The 14,938-nt window shown below is 45.8% G+C and overlaps 1 protein-coding gene across 1 annotated transcript; it reads left to right on the forward strand.

The window, feature by feature from the left end:
* The first annotated feature begins 11,468 nt into the window (after positions 1 to 11,468).
* SPR (sepiapterin reductase) lies at positions 11,469 to 14,037 on the forward strand. Its single transcript, XM_024195613.2, has one exon. It carries the CDS (start codon positions 11,553 to 11,555, stop codon positions 12,366 to 12,368), a length of 816 nt encoding a protein of 271 aa, XP_024051381.1. The 5' UTR covers positions 11,469 to 11,552; the 3' UTR covers positions 12,369 to 14,037.
* The last annotated feature ends 901 nt before the right edge of the window (positions 14,038 to 14,938 follow it).

Here is a 14,938-nt window from a genome sequence, read left to right on the forward strand (position 1 = left end):
TAAGTCAACATGTAATTGTAAATTTGTGCTTACTTGTTAAAAATGTTTTCAAATAAAAACAACAATGCACCAGAATTGTCTGATTTTTAAGAAACTTTTAATTTATTAACCAAAGGAGTTTTGTCATTATAACTAGAACTTACATATTACTAACCAGCGTTGTCTGTTGTCTTAAATCAATGGTCCTGCATTGCACTGTTAGATATCAAAATATGGTGCGGTGAGGCATTCACAAAATCGTATTCAGCTATCCAAATGAACAAAGTTTTAAATACTTTTATACACATTAAAGTGTGCCCCCTAAACTCATATACATACACTCTGGGGGTAACAAGAAGTTCTGAGGGGCAAAGATAACAGAGGTCTATGCTGTGACTGTGTGTGTAAGAGAGGGGCCTCCTGTTCTCTCAAATGTAATAGCTGCACAGCTAAACACAGATATGTTGAAGCTAAATGTTCTGTGGCAGATTTTACTATGCTAACCCCAATCTGTGACTTCCTATACTTCATACACATACAAATACAATTCATAGCCAAACCTTGTTTGGGAATACTAAAAACAGATTGCTCTTATATGCTGATTGGAGCACTCCAGAGAACGGAGCCAATAAACATTGACCTGGATGCAGATGAATTTTCTGTCAGAATGAGCAGTGGGAATCCGTCTCTGACTGCACTGTCATAGGGAGCTGTGCACCTGGGTCACAGCTATTCAGTAAGGGAGGTCCCAAAAGAAATGATTTAGCTGATTCTTTATGTTGGAACATTGATTATCAACACTGTGCCAATAAACTCAGTATTTTACTCCATTTTCTCTGCTTTACTCTAACGTTCTCTGCATCACTAGTTCACAGGAATAGCTGCTGGGAAAGACTGGAATTGGATTTCTCTGTTGCTGCCTTCTTCCCCCCATCCCTCCTGAATTACAAAGCACATCTGATGCCAGTGTAGGTATGTATCACATATTTATCATCCCTTGGTGCTTCATCATAGTGGCTTAGCAGACTCCTCCATCAGAGTGGACCTCCAGGCACTATTGCAATACAAGTAATAATACTAATAGCTCTACCTCTCCTGAGACCAGTGCTTTTCACAATTCAGACCAATTCCTTTGCTTTTTTGGAACGATTTTCCTCTCATCTGCTGGAATCTCACTCAACCACTGATGCATGAGGACCTAATCACACCTCAGTGGGGTGGAGCTGGAACCAGGAAGCAGTTTATTGTTTTCACTCAAAAATCAGCTCAATCTGAGAGCATCACTTGTTTTGAAATTAGGAACATGTTAATTAGTCCTCTGCCCTCTACACCTGGGGCTAGACCTGGAGATGGAGAATAGCGCCAATAAGCAATGGGACTGCCACAAGAGAGAGGCCAGCTTTACTAAGGATGCCACAATTTAGCAGTTTTACTTTAGAGCTCTCTCTCCTGTACCATTCATGAGATGGAAGAACAGAGGGTAATAAATCCACATCTACAGACGCACACGAGTGAAAAGCCAGGACTGGAACACCGGCCATTCAGTTGCCAAAACACAGGTTCTACTCTGTGAGCTAAAGGAGAACTAATTCCTAAGCTAGCAGAAGCAACAGGTCACTTGTCCTCTGTACGGGCCAACGTCACTCACGAACTCAAAGAGCCAGAACAGTGCAGGAGGGGCAGCAACTCTTCTTTTTTCTCTTCCAAGACAAAAGTGGATAAAACAAAACAGAACTATCTGCTGGTCCCTGAGAGACTTTCTATTCTCTTCACCATCAGTCCCAGGGAACTTTCTGACTATGCTGACAGTGTTCCCCAACCACACCTTATCGTTAGTACTGTTTCCACAATACTATTCATATGGAGGCCTGAAATTGGCTGCAAGATTTCTGAGGGTAAAGTTGCATGGTCCAAACATGTAGCCAATACCCTCCTCTGCTTTTCTTTTAGTTCCATTAGTCATCATCTCCAAGTTGCTTATTAATTCCTTGACAAGTTGATACAAGATTGGAGATGATATTCTGCTGGGGTGGCAACACTAGGGAAAATGACAAATTTTCTTTGGTATTTGTCATAACTATAAAGGGAAGGGTAACAGCTCTCCTGTGTACAGTACTATAAAATCCCTCCTGGCCAGAGACTCCAAAATCCTTTTACCTGTAAAGGGTTAAGAAGCTCAGGTAATCTGGCTGACACCTGACCCAAAGAACCAATAAGGGGACAAGATACTTTCAAATCTTGGGGGGGGAGAAGGCTTTTGTTTGTGCTCTTTGTTTTGGGGGTTGTTCGCTCTTGGGACTGAGAGGGACCAGACATCAATCCAGGTTCTGCACATCTTTCTGAACAAGTCTCTCATATTTCAAACTTGTAAGTAAACAGCCAGGCAAGGCGTGTTAGTTTACCTTTGTTTTCTCAACTTGTAAATGTACCTTTTACTAGAATGTTTATCTCTGTTTGCTGTACTTTGAACCTAAGGCTAGAGGGGGGTCCTCTGAGCTCTTTAAGTTTGATTACCCTGTAAAGTTATTTTCCATCCTGATTTTACAGAGATGATTTTTACCTTTTTCTTTAATTAAAAGCCTTCTTTTTAAGAACCTGATTGATTTTTCCTTGTTTTTAGATCCAAGGGGGTTGGATCTTGATCCACCAGGAGTTGGTGGGAGGAAGGAGGGGGAATGGTTAATTTCGCCTTGTTTTAAGATCCAAGGGGTTTGGATCTGTATTTACCAAGGAATTGGTGAAGAGTCTCTCAAGGCTACCCAGGGAAGGGAATAAGCTTTGGGAGTGGTGGCAGCGGACCAGATCTAAGCTGGTAGTTAAGCTTAGAAGTTTTCATGCAGGCCCCCACATTTGTACCCTAAAGTTCAAAGTGGGGAAGCAGCCTTGACAGTATTATTCCGCTCCTTGCCACAGCCTGTCTCACTGAGATTTCTTGAAAGAGGAGGTATCTGCCTTTCCAAACAATCAAGGCTGAACGAGGAAATGACGGCTCAGTGATATATGAGAAAATAATTTTAGGAGTTATGATTAATCTTATGGGATACAAACAGCACTTTTTAAAAGCAGAGAAAAAACAAGAGCATGACTCATGTCACTGCATAAGTTTCTACTGTGCAGTTTCTGTCGTAAAATGAGGCAGCAGCATAGGTGCCCTGACAGCCAGGTGATACAGAGAGCTGGATGAAACACAGGGAATGCGTTTAACGTACACTGTTGCACCCCTCTTCCAAAAAGATCCAAATGCGCTTTGCAGACTGTATATATTAGGATCACTCGTTGACTATTAAAATGACACTACATCTAAGGCAGAATGCAAAATACATTCTGCGTCAGCAACACTATATAACAGTTCTTAGGGAGAAAAGTAAAGCAACCTAGCTACCATAGTGACTAGGCATTTTATAATATTCTATCTGGGAATGTGTCTCCAGTTGAAATTAGATGGCATTTAGGCAGCATGTAATTAGCCAAAGTAGGAGCAGCCAGGATATGGGCTAATAGATCTACTCATGCAAAAAGTACGATGCAAACTTTAATGATTACAAGTGACAAGGAATTTTCTTTTATGCCCTCTCTGAGAGGTGATACTATTAGTAGCACAGTGTCCCATACCATCGCACTAGGACAGAGTTTGAAAAGATTCTGTGGAAAGAATACCACCTTCAGAATTGCTAACATCACTTATTCCTGCAGCATTCTTGCAGCTCTATCCAAGTATACTGACCAGCCCAGACCCTGCATAGTGTACAGCGGTTCTCAGGACAATTTTTTGGTGGCCCCAGAGTGTGGCCACCAACTTTTGCCCATGACCACTCTCACTTTTGCCTAAAATATTTAATTAGCTTTAGGAAAAACAAATAAATACGTACATACACAGGTCCAAATCATTGTCATTTATTTATTGCTAGGTAGTAAGTCTGTTGTGAAAAGTGATATTAACAAACACACAAATATCATTTTTCACAGCAGACTTACTCAGCCCTACCAAGACTGGAGACAAATTAAGCCCTGGATGGGGGGTCAGAGGAGGCAGCGGGAATCTGGAGCCCGAACCCCTGCAGCCAGAGCCCAAAGGCTGGGCCCCTGGTGTCTCCAGAGGGGGGTAGGGCCCAACCCATGCTGGTGGCCTCAGCAATCAACACCAAGGTGGAGCATCCATGAGCAAGGGAGGGGATGAGGGGAGACTACTTCCCCCCCTCCCACCCTCCGTCATCACAGCCCAGATTGCTGTGGCGGCAAGAAAAGCCCCTGGTGGCCACATTTGAGAAACGCTGGTGTAGGATATCTGATGAGATTATAGCACAAGGTGGAATGGCAACTGGCTTTCTTGAGGCTGGTGATGGAAAAAGAGAAATTAATGATAACCAAGATAAAACTAAGTAAAAGCCTATTTTACATAGTATATGTCGGGGGCTATATCTTTTGAAAAGCTTTAGATTCACTTCATGCTCACATTCTCTTTGCTACTCTGTGCAAGAGACCAGAATATGGACTGTTTCAAAAGGTAAATTCTAAACAAGTGATACAGCGTGGGGGACTTGTCTCCTAGTCTCCAGTTGTCCTATGCAGGCTCCCTAGTGGCAGTTCAGCGTTGAAGTGCAGGAGAAAACTGCCCACCTCCTTCGGGTGGGAGGCTTGGCCCAAGATCAGTCTTTCCCTACACTCTGTTCAGAGAAGGAGCTAGCACAGGGGTAGGCAATCTATGGCACGTGTGCCAAAGGCGGCACGCGAGCTGATTTTCAGTGGCACTCGCACTGGCCGGGTCCTGGCCACCGGTCCGGGGGGCTCTGCATTTTAATTTAATTTTAAATGAAGCTTCTTAAATATTTTTAAAACCTTATTTACTTTACATACAACAATAGTTTCGTTATTTATTACAGACTTATAGAAAGAGACCTTCTAAAACGTTAAAATGTCTGACTGGCACACGAAACATTAAATTAGAGTGAATAAATGAAGACTCAGCAAACCACTTCTGAAAGGTTGCCAACCCCTGAGCTAGAGGTTGGTCTGCTCCTTCCTTTCCCACACAAGAGCTGGCTGGGAAGGAGCAGGTCCTCTTGCAGTGCATTGGTATTGTTATCTTCATTATTTGCACAGCCACTTCACATTTTCAAAGCACTTTACAGACATTAGCTAGAAGCCTGAAGCTAATCAGCTTCCTTTAGCAATGACCATCACTGTGATAAAGAGATACATATCTGTGAAAGTGAAATGAATTATATTAAAGAAATAGAATGAATTAAAGAATGCTGTATGTACCTTTAAGTAGAAATGAGAAATGCTGCAATCCAGGTGTCAGGAAAGCAGACATTAACTGTTAATGAATTGCTCCATTTAAGGGCGATTGGTAAAGCATTAGCCTTAGATCGATAAGAGTTAATAAGGAAGCAGGATATGCATATTGTGCCTCAGGCAAATTTTACAATTTTGCTCTCTCTGTCCCTTTGTTTAGTTCGCACCCTTTGATCTGTGTAAATAAGACTGTTTGAATCTTGCATGGGGCTCACATTATCTGAATGTATTAGCAGAGCGTTGTGCTAATAAAACAGAGTGGTCTGACAAATAAGAACATAAGAACATAAGAAAGGCCGTACCGGGTCAGACCAAAGGTCCATCTAGCCCAGTATCCTGTCTACCGACAGTGGCCAATGCCAGGTGCCCCAGAGGAAGTGAACCTAACAGGCAATGATCAAGTGATCTCTCTCCTGCCATCCATCTCCACCCTCTGACAGAGAGAGGCTAGGGACACCATTCCTTACCCGTCCTGGCTAATAGCCATTAATGGACTTAACCACCATGAATTTATCCAGTTCTCTTTTAAACTCTGTTACAGTCCTACCCTTCACAACCTCCTCAGGTAAGGAGTTCCACAAGTTGACTGTGCGCTGTGTGAAGAAGAACTTACTTTTATTTGTTTTAAACCTGCTGCCTATTAATTTCATTTGATGACCCCTAGTTCTTGTATTATGGGAATAAGTAAATAACTTTTCCTTATCCACTTTCTCCACATCACTCATGATTTTATATACCTCTATCATATCCCCCCTTAGTCTCCTCTTTTCCAAGCTGAAGAGTCCTAGCCTCCTTAATCTCTCCTCATATGGGACCCATTCCAAACCCTTAATCATTTTAGTTGCCCTTTTCTGAACCTTTTCTAGTGCCAGTATATCTTTTTTGAGATGAGGAGACCACATCTGTACGCAGTATTCGAGATGAGGGCGTACCAGCGATTTATATAAGGGCAATAATATATTCTCAGTCTTATTCTCTATCCCCTTTTTAATGATTCCTAACATCCTGTTTGCTTTTTTGACCGCCTCTGCACACTGCATGGACATTTTCAGAGAACTATCCACGATGACTCCAAGATCTTTTTCCTGACTTGTTGTAGCTAAATTAGCCCCCATCATATTGTATGTATAGTTGGGGTTATTTTTTCCAATGTGCATTACTTTACATTTATCCACATTGAATTTCATTTGCCATTTTGTTGCCCAATCACTTAGTTTTGTGAGATCTTTTTGAAGTTCTTCACAGTCTGCTTTGGACTTAACTATCTTGAGCAGTTTAGTATCATCTGCAAACTTTGCCACCTCACTGTTTACCCCTTTCTCCAGATCATTTATGAATAAGTTGAATAGGATCGGTCCGAGGACTGACCCTTGGGGAACACCACTAGTTACCCCTCTCCATTCTGAGAATTTACCATTAATTCCTACCCTTTGTTCCCTGTCTTTTAACCAGTTCTCAATCCATGAAAGGACCTTCCCTTTTATCCCATGGCAGCTTAATTTACATAAGAGCCTTTGGTGAGGGACCTTGTCAAAGGCTTTCTGGAAATCTAAGTACACTATGTCCACTGGATCCCCCTTGTTCACATGTTTGTTGACCCCTTCAAAGGATTCTAATAGATTAGTAAGACACGATTTCCCTTTACAGAAACCATGTTGGCTATTGCTCAACAGTTTATGTTTTTCTATGTGTCGGACAATTTTATTCTTAACTATTGTTTCGACTAATTTGCCCAGTACAGACGTTAGACTTACCGGTCTGTAATTGCCAGGATCACCTCTAGAGCCCTTTTTAAATATTGGTGTTACATTAGCTAACTTCCAGTCATTGGGTACAGAAGCTGATTTAAAGGACAGGTTACAAACCTTAGTTAACAGTTCCGCAACTTCACATTTGAGTTCTTTCAGAACTCTTGGGTGAATGCCATCTGGTCCCGGTGACTTGTTAATGTTAAGTTTATCAATTAATTCCAAAACCTCCTCTCGTGACACTTCAATCCATGACAGTTCCTCAGATTTGTCACCTACAAAAGTCAGCTCAGGTTTGGGAATCTCCCTAACATCCTCAGCCGTGAAGACTGAAGCAAAGAATCCATTTAGTTTCTCCGCAATGACTTTATTGTCTTTAAGCGCTCCTTTTGTATCTCGATCATCAAGGGGCCCCACTGGTTGTTTAGCAGGCTTCCTGCTTCTGATGTACTTAAAAAACATTTTGTTATTACCTTTGGAGTTTTTGGCTAGCCGTTCTTCAAACTCCTCTTTGGCTTTTCTTATTACATTCTTGCACTTAATTTGGCAGCGTTTATGCTCCTTTCTATTTGCCTCACTAGGATTTGACTTCCACTTTTTAAAGGAAGTCTTTTTATCTCTCACTGCTTCTTTTACATCGTTGTTAAGCCACAGTGGCTCTTTTTTAGTTCTTTTACTGTGTTTCTTATTTTGGGGTATATATTGAAGTTGGGCCTCTATTATGGTGTCTTTAAAAAGCACCCATGCAGCTTGCAGGGATTTCACTTTAGTCACTGTACTTTTTAACTTCTGTTTAACTAACCCCCTCATTTTTGCATAGTTCCCCCTTTTGAAATTAAATGCCACAGTGTTGGGCTGTTGAGATGTTCTTCCCACCACAGGGATGTTGAATGCTATTGTATTATGGTCACTATTTCCAAGCGGTCCTGCTATAGTTACCTCTTGGACCAGCTCCTGCGCTCCACTCAGGACTAAATCTAGAGTTGCCTCTCCCCTTGTGGGTTCCTGTACCAGCTGCTCCATGAAGCAGTCATTTAAAGTATCGAGAAATTTTATCTCTGCATTTCGTCCTGAAGTGAAATGTTCCCAGTCAATATGGGGATAATTGAAATCCCCCACTATTATTGAGTTCTTAATTTTGATAGCCTCTCTAATTTCCCTTAGCATTTCATCATCACTATCACCGTCCTGGTCAGGTGGTCGATAATAGATCCCTAATGTTATATTCTTATTAGAGCATGAAATTTCTATCCATAGAGATTCTATGGAACATGCGGATTTGCTTAAGATTTTTACTTCATTTGATTGTACATTTTCTTTCACATATAGTGCCACCACCACCCCTCCCCCTGCACGACCTGTTCTGTCCTTCCGATATATTTTGTACCCCGGAATGATTGTGTCCCATTGATTGCTCTCAGTCCACCAGGTTTCTGTGATGCCTATTATATCAATATCCTCCTTTATCACAAGGCACTCTAGTTCACCCATCTTATTATTTAGACTTCTAGCATTTGTGTACAAGCACTTTAAAAACTTGTCACTGTTTATTTGTCTGCCCTTTTCTGATGTATCAGATTCTTTTTTATGTGAATGTTTATCATCTGATCTGGCCCCTACTTTATCCTCTTCCATCCTCTGCTCCTGACTATAACCTGGAGATTCTCTATCATTAGACTCTCCCCTAAGAGAAGTCTCTGTCCGATCCACATGCTCCTCTGCAGCAGTCGGCTTTCCCCCATCTCCAAGTTTAAAAACTGCTCTACAACCTTTTTAATGTTTAGTGCCAGCAGTCTGGTTCCACTTTGGTTTAGGTGGAGCCCATCTCTCCTGTATAGGCTCCCCCCATTCCAGAAGTTTCCCCAGTTCCTAATGAATGTAAACCCCTCCTCTCTACACCATCGTCTCATCCACACATTGAGACTCTGAAGCTCTGCCTGCCTACCTGGCCCTGCACATGGAACTGGGAGCATTTCTGAGAATGCCACCATAGAGGTCCTGGATTTCAGTCTCTTCCCTAGCAGCCTAAATTTGGCCTCCGGGACATCTCTCCTACCCTTCCCTACGTCATTGGTACCTACATGTACCACGACCACCGGCTCCTCCCCAGCACTACACATAAGTCTGTCTAGATGCCTCGAGAGATCCGCAACCTTCGCACCAGGCAGACAAGTCACCATACGGTTCTCCCGGTCATCACAAACCCAGCTATCTACTTTTCTAATGATTGAATCTCCCAATACTAATACCTGCCTTTTCCTAGCAACTGGAGTTCCCTCCCCCGGAGAGGTAACCTCAGCGCGAGAGGCAACCCCAGCACCGTCTGGAAGGAGGGTCCCAACTATGGGAAGGTTTCCCTCTGCTCCCGTTGACTGCTCTGCTTCCCTGGGCCTTTCATCCTCCTCAACAGCGCAGGGGCTGTCTGACCGGAGGGGGGACAATTCTACAGTGTCCCGGAAAGCCTCATCAACATACCTCTCTGCCTCCCTTAGCTCCTCCAGTTCCCCCACCCTTGCCTCCAGAGTCCGTACGTGGTCTCTGAGGGCCAGGAGCTCCTTGCACTGAATGCACACATACGCCACCCGCCCACAGGGCAGGTAATCATACATGCTACACTCAGTGCAATAAACTGGATAGCCCCCACTCTGCAGCTGGGCTTCTGTCTGCATTGTCTCCTAGTTAATGAAGGGTTGTTTAAAGCAAGAAGTTTTGAATGTAGTTTGGGCTATAGGTTTTAAGGGGAATAAAGGGTATAAGATAGAACCGGCAAGGGACCCGCGCTCCCTTCCTGCTCCCCTTCCAAACTCCCTTGCGAAACTCCCTGTTAGCAGCCCCTGTTCGCAAAAGCTAAACTATGAGTCCTGAGTCTAACTTTGACAATTCCTTATGCATATGCAGTCAACCAAACATTCAGAAGCAAATACCAAGAAAATGCATGTAATTTGCTGATTTAGCCTTATTTCTGTTGTCATTCTCTAGACAGGCAGTGACTTAAGGCTTCCATAGAAGCCTTCCGTAGAAGCATCTTCACAGTTTTAAAATGTACAACTATATATAACCCCCTATATATATAAAATGAGCAAAATATTCCTCTTTAGGGCCACCAGTGGGCTAGCTTTCCAGCCATCATTTATAAGTATTGATAATGACGTGTCCTTTCACTCCAATTTGCACAGCTAAAATGCCCACTTCATTTTTATTGAAAACTGCCCATGGATAACTAGGCGGAGAACTCCTGCTCTCTATACCCTTTTGTGCAATTATTTGTATGCAAAACGTTGCCTTCAGGATTCAGTGACTATGTCCATCCCCATATTGGCAGAAGTCAGCTCTAGAAGAAGCTACAAACCAGGTTCAATTGAAAGCCAAAATTTCAAGGGGTTTTCCCAGCAAGAGCTGAACCTCCTGAGTCTGCATCATTGGGTTGGAAATCTTAGGGTACATCCAGACTACCCGCCGAATCGGCGGGTAGTAATCGATCTATCGGGGATCGATATATCACGTCTCGTCTAGATGCGATATATTGATCCCCGAACGCGCTCCCCGTCGATTCCGGAACTCCACCTGGGCGAGCAGCGGTAGCAGAGTCGACGGGGGAGCCGTGGCTGTCGATCCCGCGCCGTGAGGTAAGTCGAAATAAGATACGTCGACTTCAGCTACGCTATTCCCATAGCTGAAGTTGTGTATCTTACATCGACCCCTCCCGCCCCAGTGTAGACCAGCCCTTAGTAGCACAGGCAAAATAGTCCTCTTTAGGGCCCACAGTGGGCTAGCACCAGCACTGGTCAGAGGGACTCCTGGCCAGTCGAGCTAAGAGAGGCGGGGGGGACTCCTGGCAAGGTCAGGGGTCAGTTCCCAGGGGGATGGTAGGACTCTGGCCTGGAATCACACACTTGGCCGGGGAACAGGGTAACCATATTTCAGGTTCCTCAAAAGAGGCCACTGGGGAGGAGGGAGCTGGAGGGGGTATAGTTGGGGGTGCTGGAGGGATGTGTCCGTACTGGGAGGGTTACCTGGGGGGTGCTGGATGGGGTACCTGTGGCCGGGATACTCACTGGAGGTAGGGTGACCAGACAGCACGTGTGAAAAATCGGGATGAAGGTGGGGGGTAAAAGGAGCCAATATAAGAAAAAGACCCCAAAATCGGGACTGTCCCTATAAAATCGGGACATCTGGTCACCCTAACTGGAGGCGAGGGGCAGTGTTACTCCCTGTCACAGTGGCAAGAGCAAGCCCAGGACCCAGTGCCAGCCGTCAGTCAGTGACTCCCTGCGGGACCCCCTTTCCAGGGCTGGAACCGGGGTTGCAGGGGAATGGACCAATCAGCTGCTGCAGTTGCAGGGGAGGCACCAATCCGGACTCTTTCTGAGCGGCAACTGTCGGCTGCAAAAAAGGACTGGATTTGAATTTTAAAGTGTTTTGTGCAGCTGGCTGCAGGAGGAATCACATGCTTCCTAAAACCGGCCCATTGGCCTATTCATCCAGCCCCGCCCTCTCTCTAGCTGCAGGCCAGGCAACCAGAGCGAGCAGATGGCAGCTGGAGAGAGAGCCGGGGAAAGGCAGCTCTCCTTGGGCAAGGCCGCCTGCATCCTCACCGGGGCATCCCGGGGCTTCGGCCGGAGCCTGGCCCTGCTGCTGGCCCCGCGGCTGGAGACTGGCTCCGTCCTGATCCCGGTGGCCCGATCCCAGGGGGGCTTGGCCGAGCTGGAGGCTGAGCTGCGGTGCAGTTTCCCCAGCTTGAAAGTGCATTCCGTGCAGGCTGATCTGAGCACGGAGGACGGGCTACAGCTGGTGCTCCGAGCAGTCCAGGACAAGCTGTCGGGAGCGGCTGATCTGGAGCGACTCCTCGTCATCAACAACGCAGGATCAATTGGAGACATTTCCAAATCCTTTCTGGATTTCACCAGCCCAGCCGAAGTCAACAGCTACTTTGCCTTCAATGTCACCTCGGCGCTCTGCCTCACATCCTCCATCCTGAAGGCCTTCCCGGGGCACCCTGGCTTGTGCAAGACTGTTGTGAACATCTCTTCGCTCTGTGCCCTGAAGCCCTTCAAGACCTGGACGTTGTACTGCACTGGGAAGGCCTCGCGGGACATGATGTTCCAGGTGCTGGCACTTGAGAACCCGGAGGTTAGAGTGCTCAGCTATGCCCCAGGGCCTCTGGACACGGAAATGCAGCAGCTGGCCCGCACAAAGTCCGGAGACCCGGAAGTGCGCGAGCAGCTGCTCCGCATGAAGCAGAGCGGGCAGCTGCTGGACTGCAGCGTGTCCGCCCAGAAGCTAGTGACTCTGCTGCTGCAGGACACGTTCGCCTCGGGGGCACACATAGACTTCTATGAAATCTAACCCGCCAGCCCGCTGCTTCCCCCCGCCTCGGCGTCTGCTTCTGCAACTGAGCTACCTATAAAATGCCCTCGGCTTTCAGAAGGGAACCAACTACCGGACTGTGACTCTCATTTCACATATCCCCCGGGCGCAGAGCGGACCGCCCAACAAGAGGGGCCTGGGCCGGGTACCCGGGAGCTGTGGTAGCCCTGGGGCTGCCGAGCCAGCACTCCCCGGACAGGTCACGGGGGCAGCAGCACGGGCTTGGGAGGATGCGCAAACAGCGCGGTCACCCTGGCAACCGCCGCCCAGGGCGACCCCCACTCCCAGCTGGCGGCCCGGCCCGGCAGCGCGTCTCCCCCGCCTATGCGGCTCGGGCCCCAAGCTACCCCTCCCCCTCCCCATGTTCAGCAGCGGGCGGGGAAGGTAGTTGCCGCCGATGTTACCGCGCATGCGCAAATGTCCGCCCCCAGTCGCAGCGAGGCGGCTCGTCCCCGGGGAGGGGGCTGAGGTGGGGCTACGCCGGGCGAAGTGACCAGTCCCAGGCCAGGGTCTCGGACTTGGCGGCCGCCGGTGGCGCGGGGCAGGGCCCTCCCTGGGCAGCGTCGCAAGGCCGCAGCCACCAGCAGCGCTCCTCAGGCCGGGCCTCCGCCGCGGTGACCGCTGCCCCCCAGCCCGGCGCGTTACCTCGCCTTGGCAGAGCCGGGTCAGAGAGAGTAGTTGTGTAAACGGGCAAGTGAAATGTCACTGTTATTTCATCAGTCATCAGGGTAAAGGAGCAGCAAGGACGTTTTGTGGCTGGGCTGGGAAATGTTCACGACGGGTTGCAGGGCTGGGTAACCCGGAAGCATTCTTAGTAAGGTGGAAAGTTGACTGTCCATTCCTGTGGCATCAACGTTGTATGTTTGCAAGTGAATACCTGCTAAGATACACATATTGTATAAGCTACAAAATTGTGTTTCTTCTGGCTAAGTGTTACCCAGTGCTTAGACTGTAAGTTGTTCAGGGTAGGGACTATATGTTATGTTTGTACATCACCTAGCCCACAATGAAGCTAGAGCATGTAGATGGTTCTGCAGTACAAATTTAATAAATCTGCTTATCATGGGGGGTGCTTGGCCCTTCTGGCTTGATGCCTTATTCCTGGGAAAGTTGGTATTACACCCAGAGACTATGATTTTAAGTTTTTACAAACTGGAATAGAATTTTGATAGTGTATTGTGCTTCTCATATTCATAGTATCTCACCTACTTTACAAAGCAATGAATGGGATGCATATATGCAAGAACTGTGTACATAAACAAGAATCAGATGCTCACAGTGCCTTGAGTATTAGAACTTTTGTTTGTTGTTTTGTTTTAGGGAGGAAACTGGAATTCGTCTTTTCAAATAGTGCAATGAGTGCTTTGATTTCATGTCCCATCAAAGTGTGGCCCTACTAAGAGTTCAGCCTCCCTTCCCCTCTACCTTTTTTAGACAGCACTGGGCTGCAGCTCAAATCCTACTGTGGAATTTGAACTCTCCAACCTGTGTCCCATCAAGCCCTCCTTTCAAGATCCAGCTTTTTTGCTGTGGTCCCCCTTAGTTATGAAATCATCCCCTCTAAAGTAGGTGAGTGTATTAGAACAGACTTGTGGTTCACACACTTACCTGCTTCCTTCCATCTCAAAACTGTAAGCACATTTTAAAAGATCTCAGAAGTGCAACTGCTTAATGAATAGCTCAAGATCTACTTTATTTTAAAACACAAGTGCAAACAATTCACAAATATAGACAGTGTTTCAAATTATAAGCCTGTTTAAAAAGGCTCTGCTCTTTTGCATAAAAAGACAGGATACCTGGAAATCACAAAATTTTTTGCAGAAATTTTTTGCATCAAAGTTTCATCCAGGTGGCTAGATGATTTCAAGTTATTTATTACAGCTAAAAGTCTATAGCAAGATCTGTAACAGGGAAGGTGGTAGAGGGAAAGAGGAGGATAAAAACCTCCTAAAGATAATTCAATAATGAGATTAATTTTTTAGGCAGTTGGGGTGCCCTAAAAGAATCCAAATTTCTATGATCTTTATAATTTGGCTGCAAAGTGGGATCCCAGTTTCACAGATAAGACTAAGTTCCAGATATCTGCATGACTTTAAACACATTACTGTACATGTTAAAACCTGACCTAGGAGTCAAAATAACCGTGACTATCTCACTGATCAGTGAGCTTATACAAAAATTCTAAATTTACTTTAAAAAGGATTGAAGGGGCTCCTTAGACAAACAGAAACCTTCAGACATATCAGCAAGGACATGCCAATAACAAACCACACATAACCACTCCCTCCCCTCCTCACCCTTCACTGTAACAAAACATGGGAGGTGGAAGCCAAACAGTCTCACCAAGAAAACAAACATCTTCAATTTTTTATTGAGCCTGTTACAGGATTCACAATGGTACAAAGTGCTACCTAAAAGCTGTTTCAAGGCAGCATTTCTTGATATGAATCCAATGTACCCAGGGGGACCTAGACCCTGGGACAAGCTTTCTTAAACCCTTCCTGCTGAGAACACCATTTTGCCTCCCATTCGATTCAGTGTTGGAGAAG

This window comes from Terrapene carolina, unplaced genomic scaffold (assembly GCF_002925995.2).
Source record: "Terrapene carolina triunguis isolate 2854851 unplaced genomic scaffold, T_m_triunguis-2.0 Scaffold96, whole genome shotgun sequence".
NCBI classification, from domain to species: domain Eukaryota; kingdom Metazoa; phylum Chordata; order Testudines; family Emydidae; genus Terrapene; species Terrapene triunguis.

Excerpts from the sequence above, each read along its gene's own strand:
- SPR (XM_024195613.2), top strand. The coding sequence starts at position 11,553 with ATGGCAGCTGGAGAGAGAGCCGGGGAAAGGCAGCTCTCCTTGGGCAAG.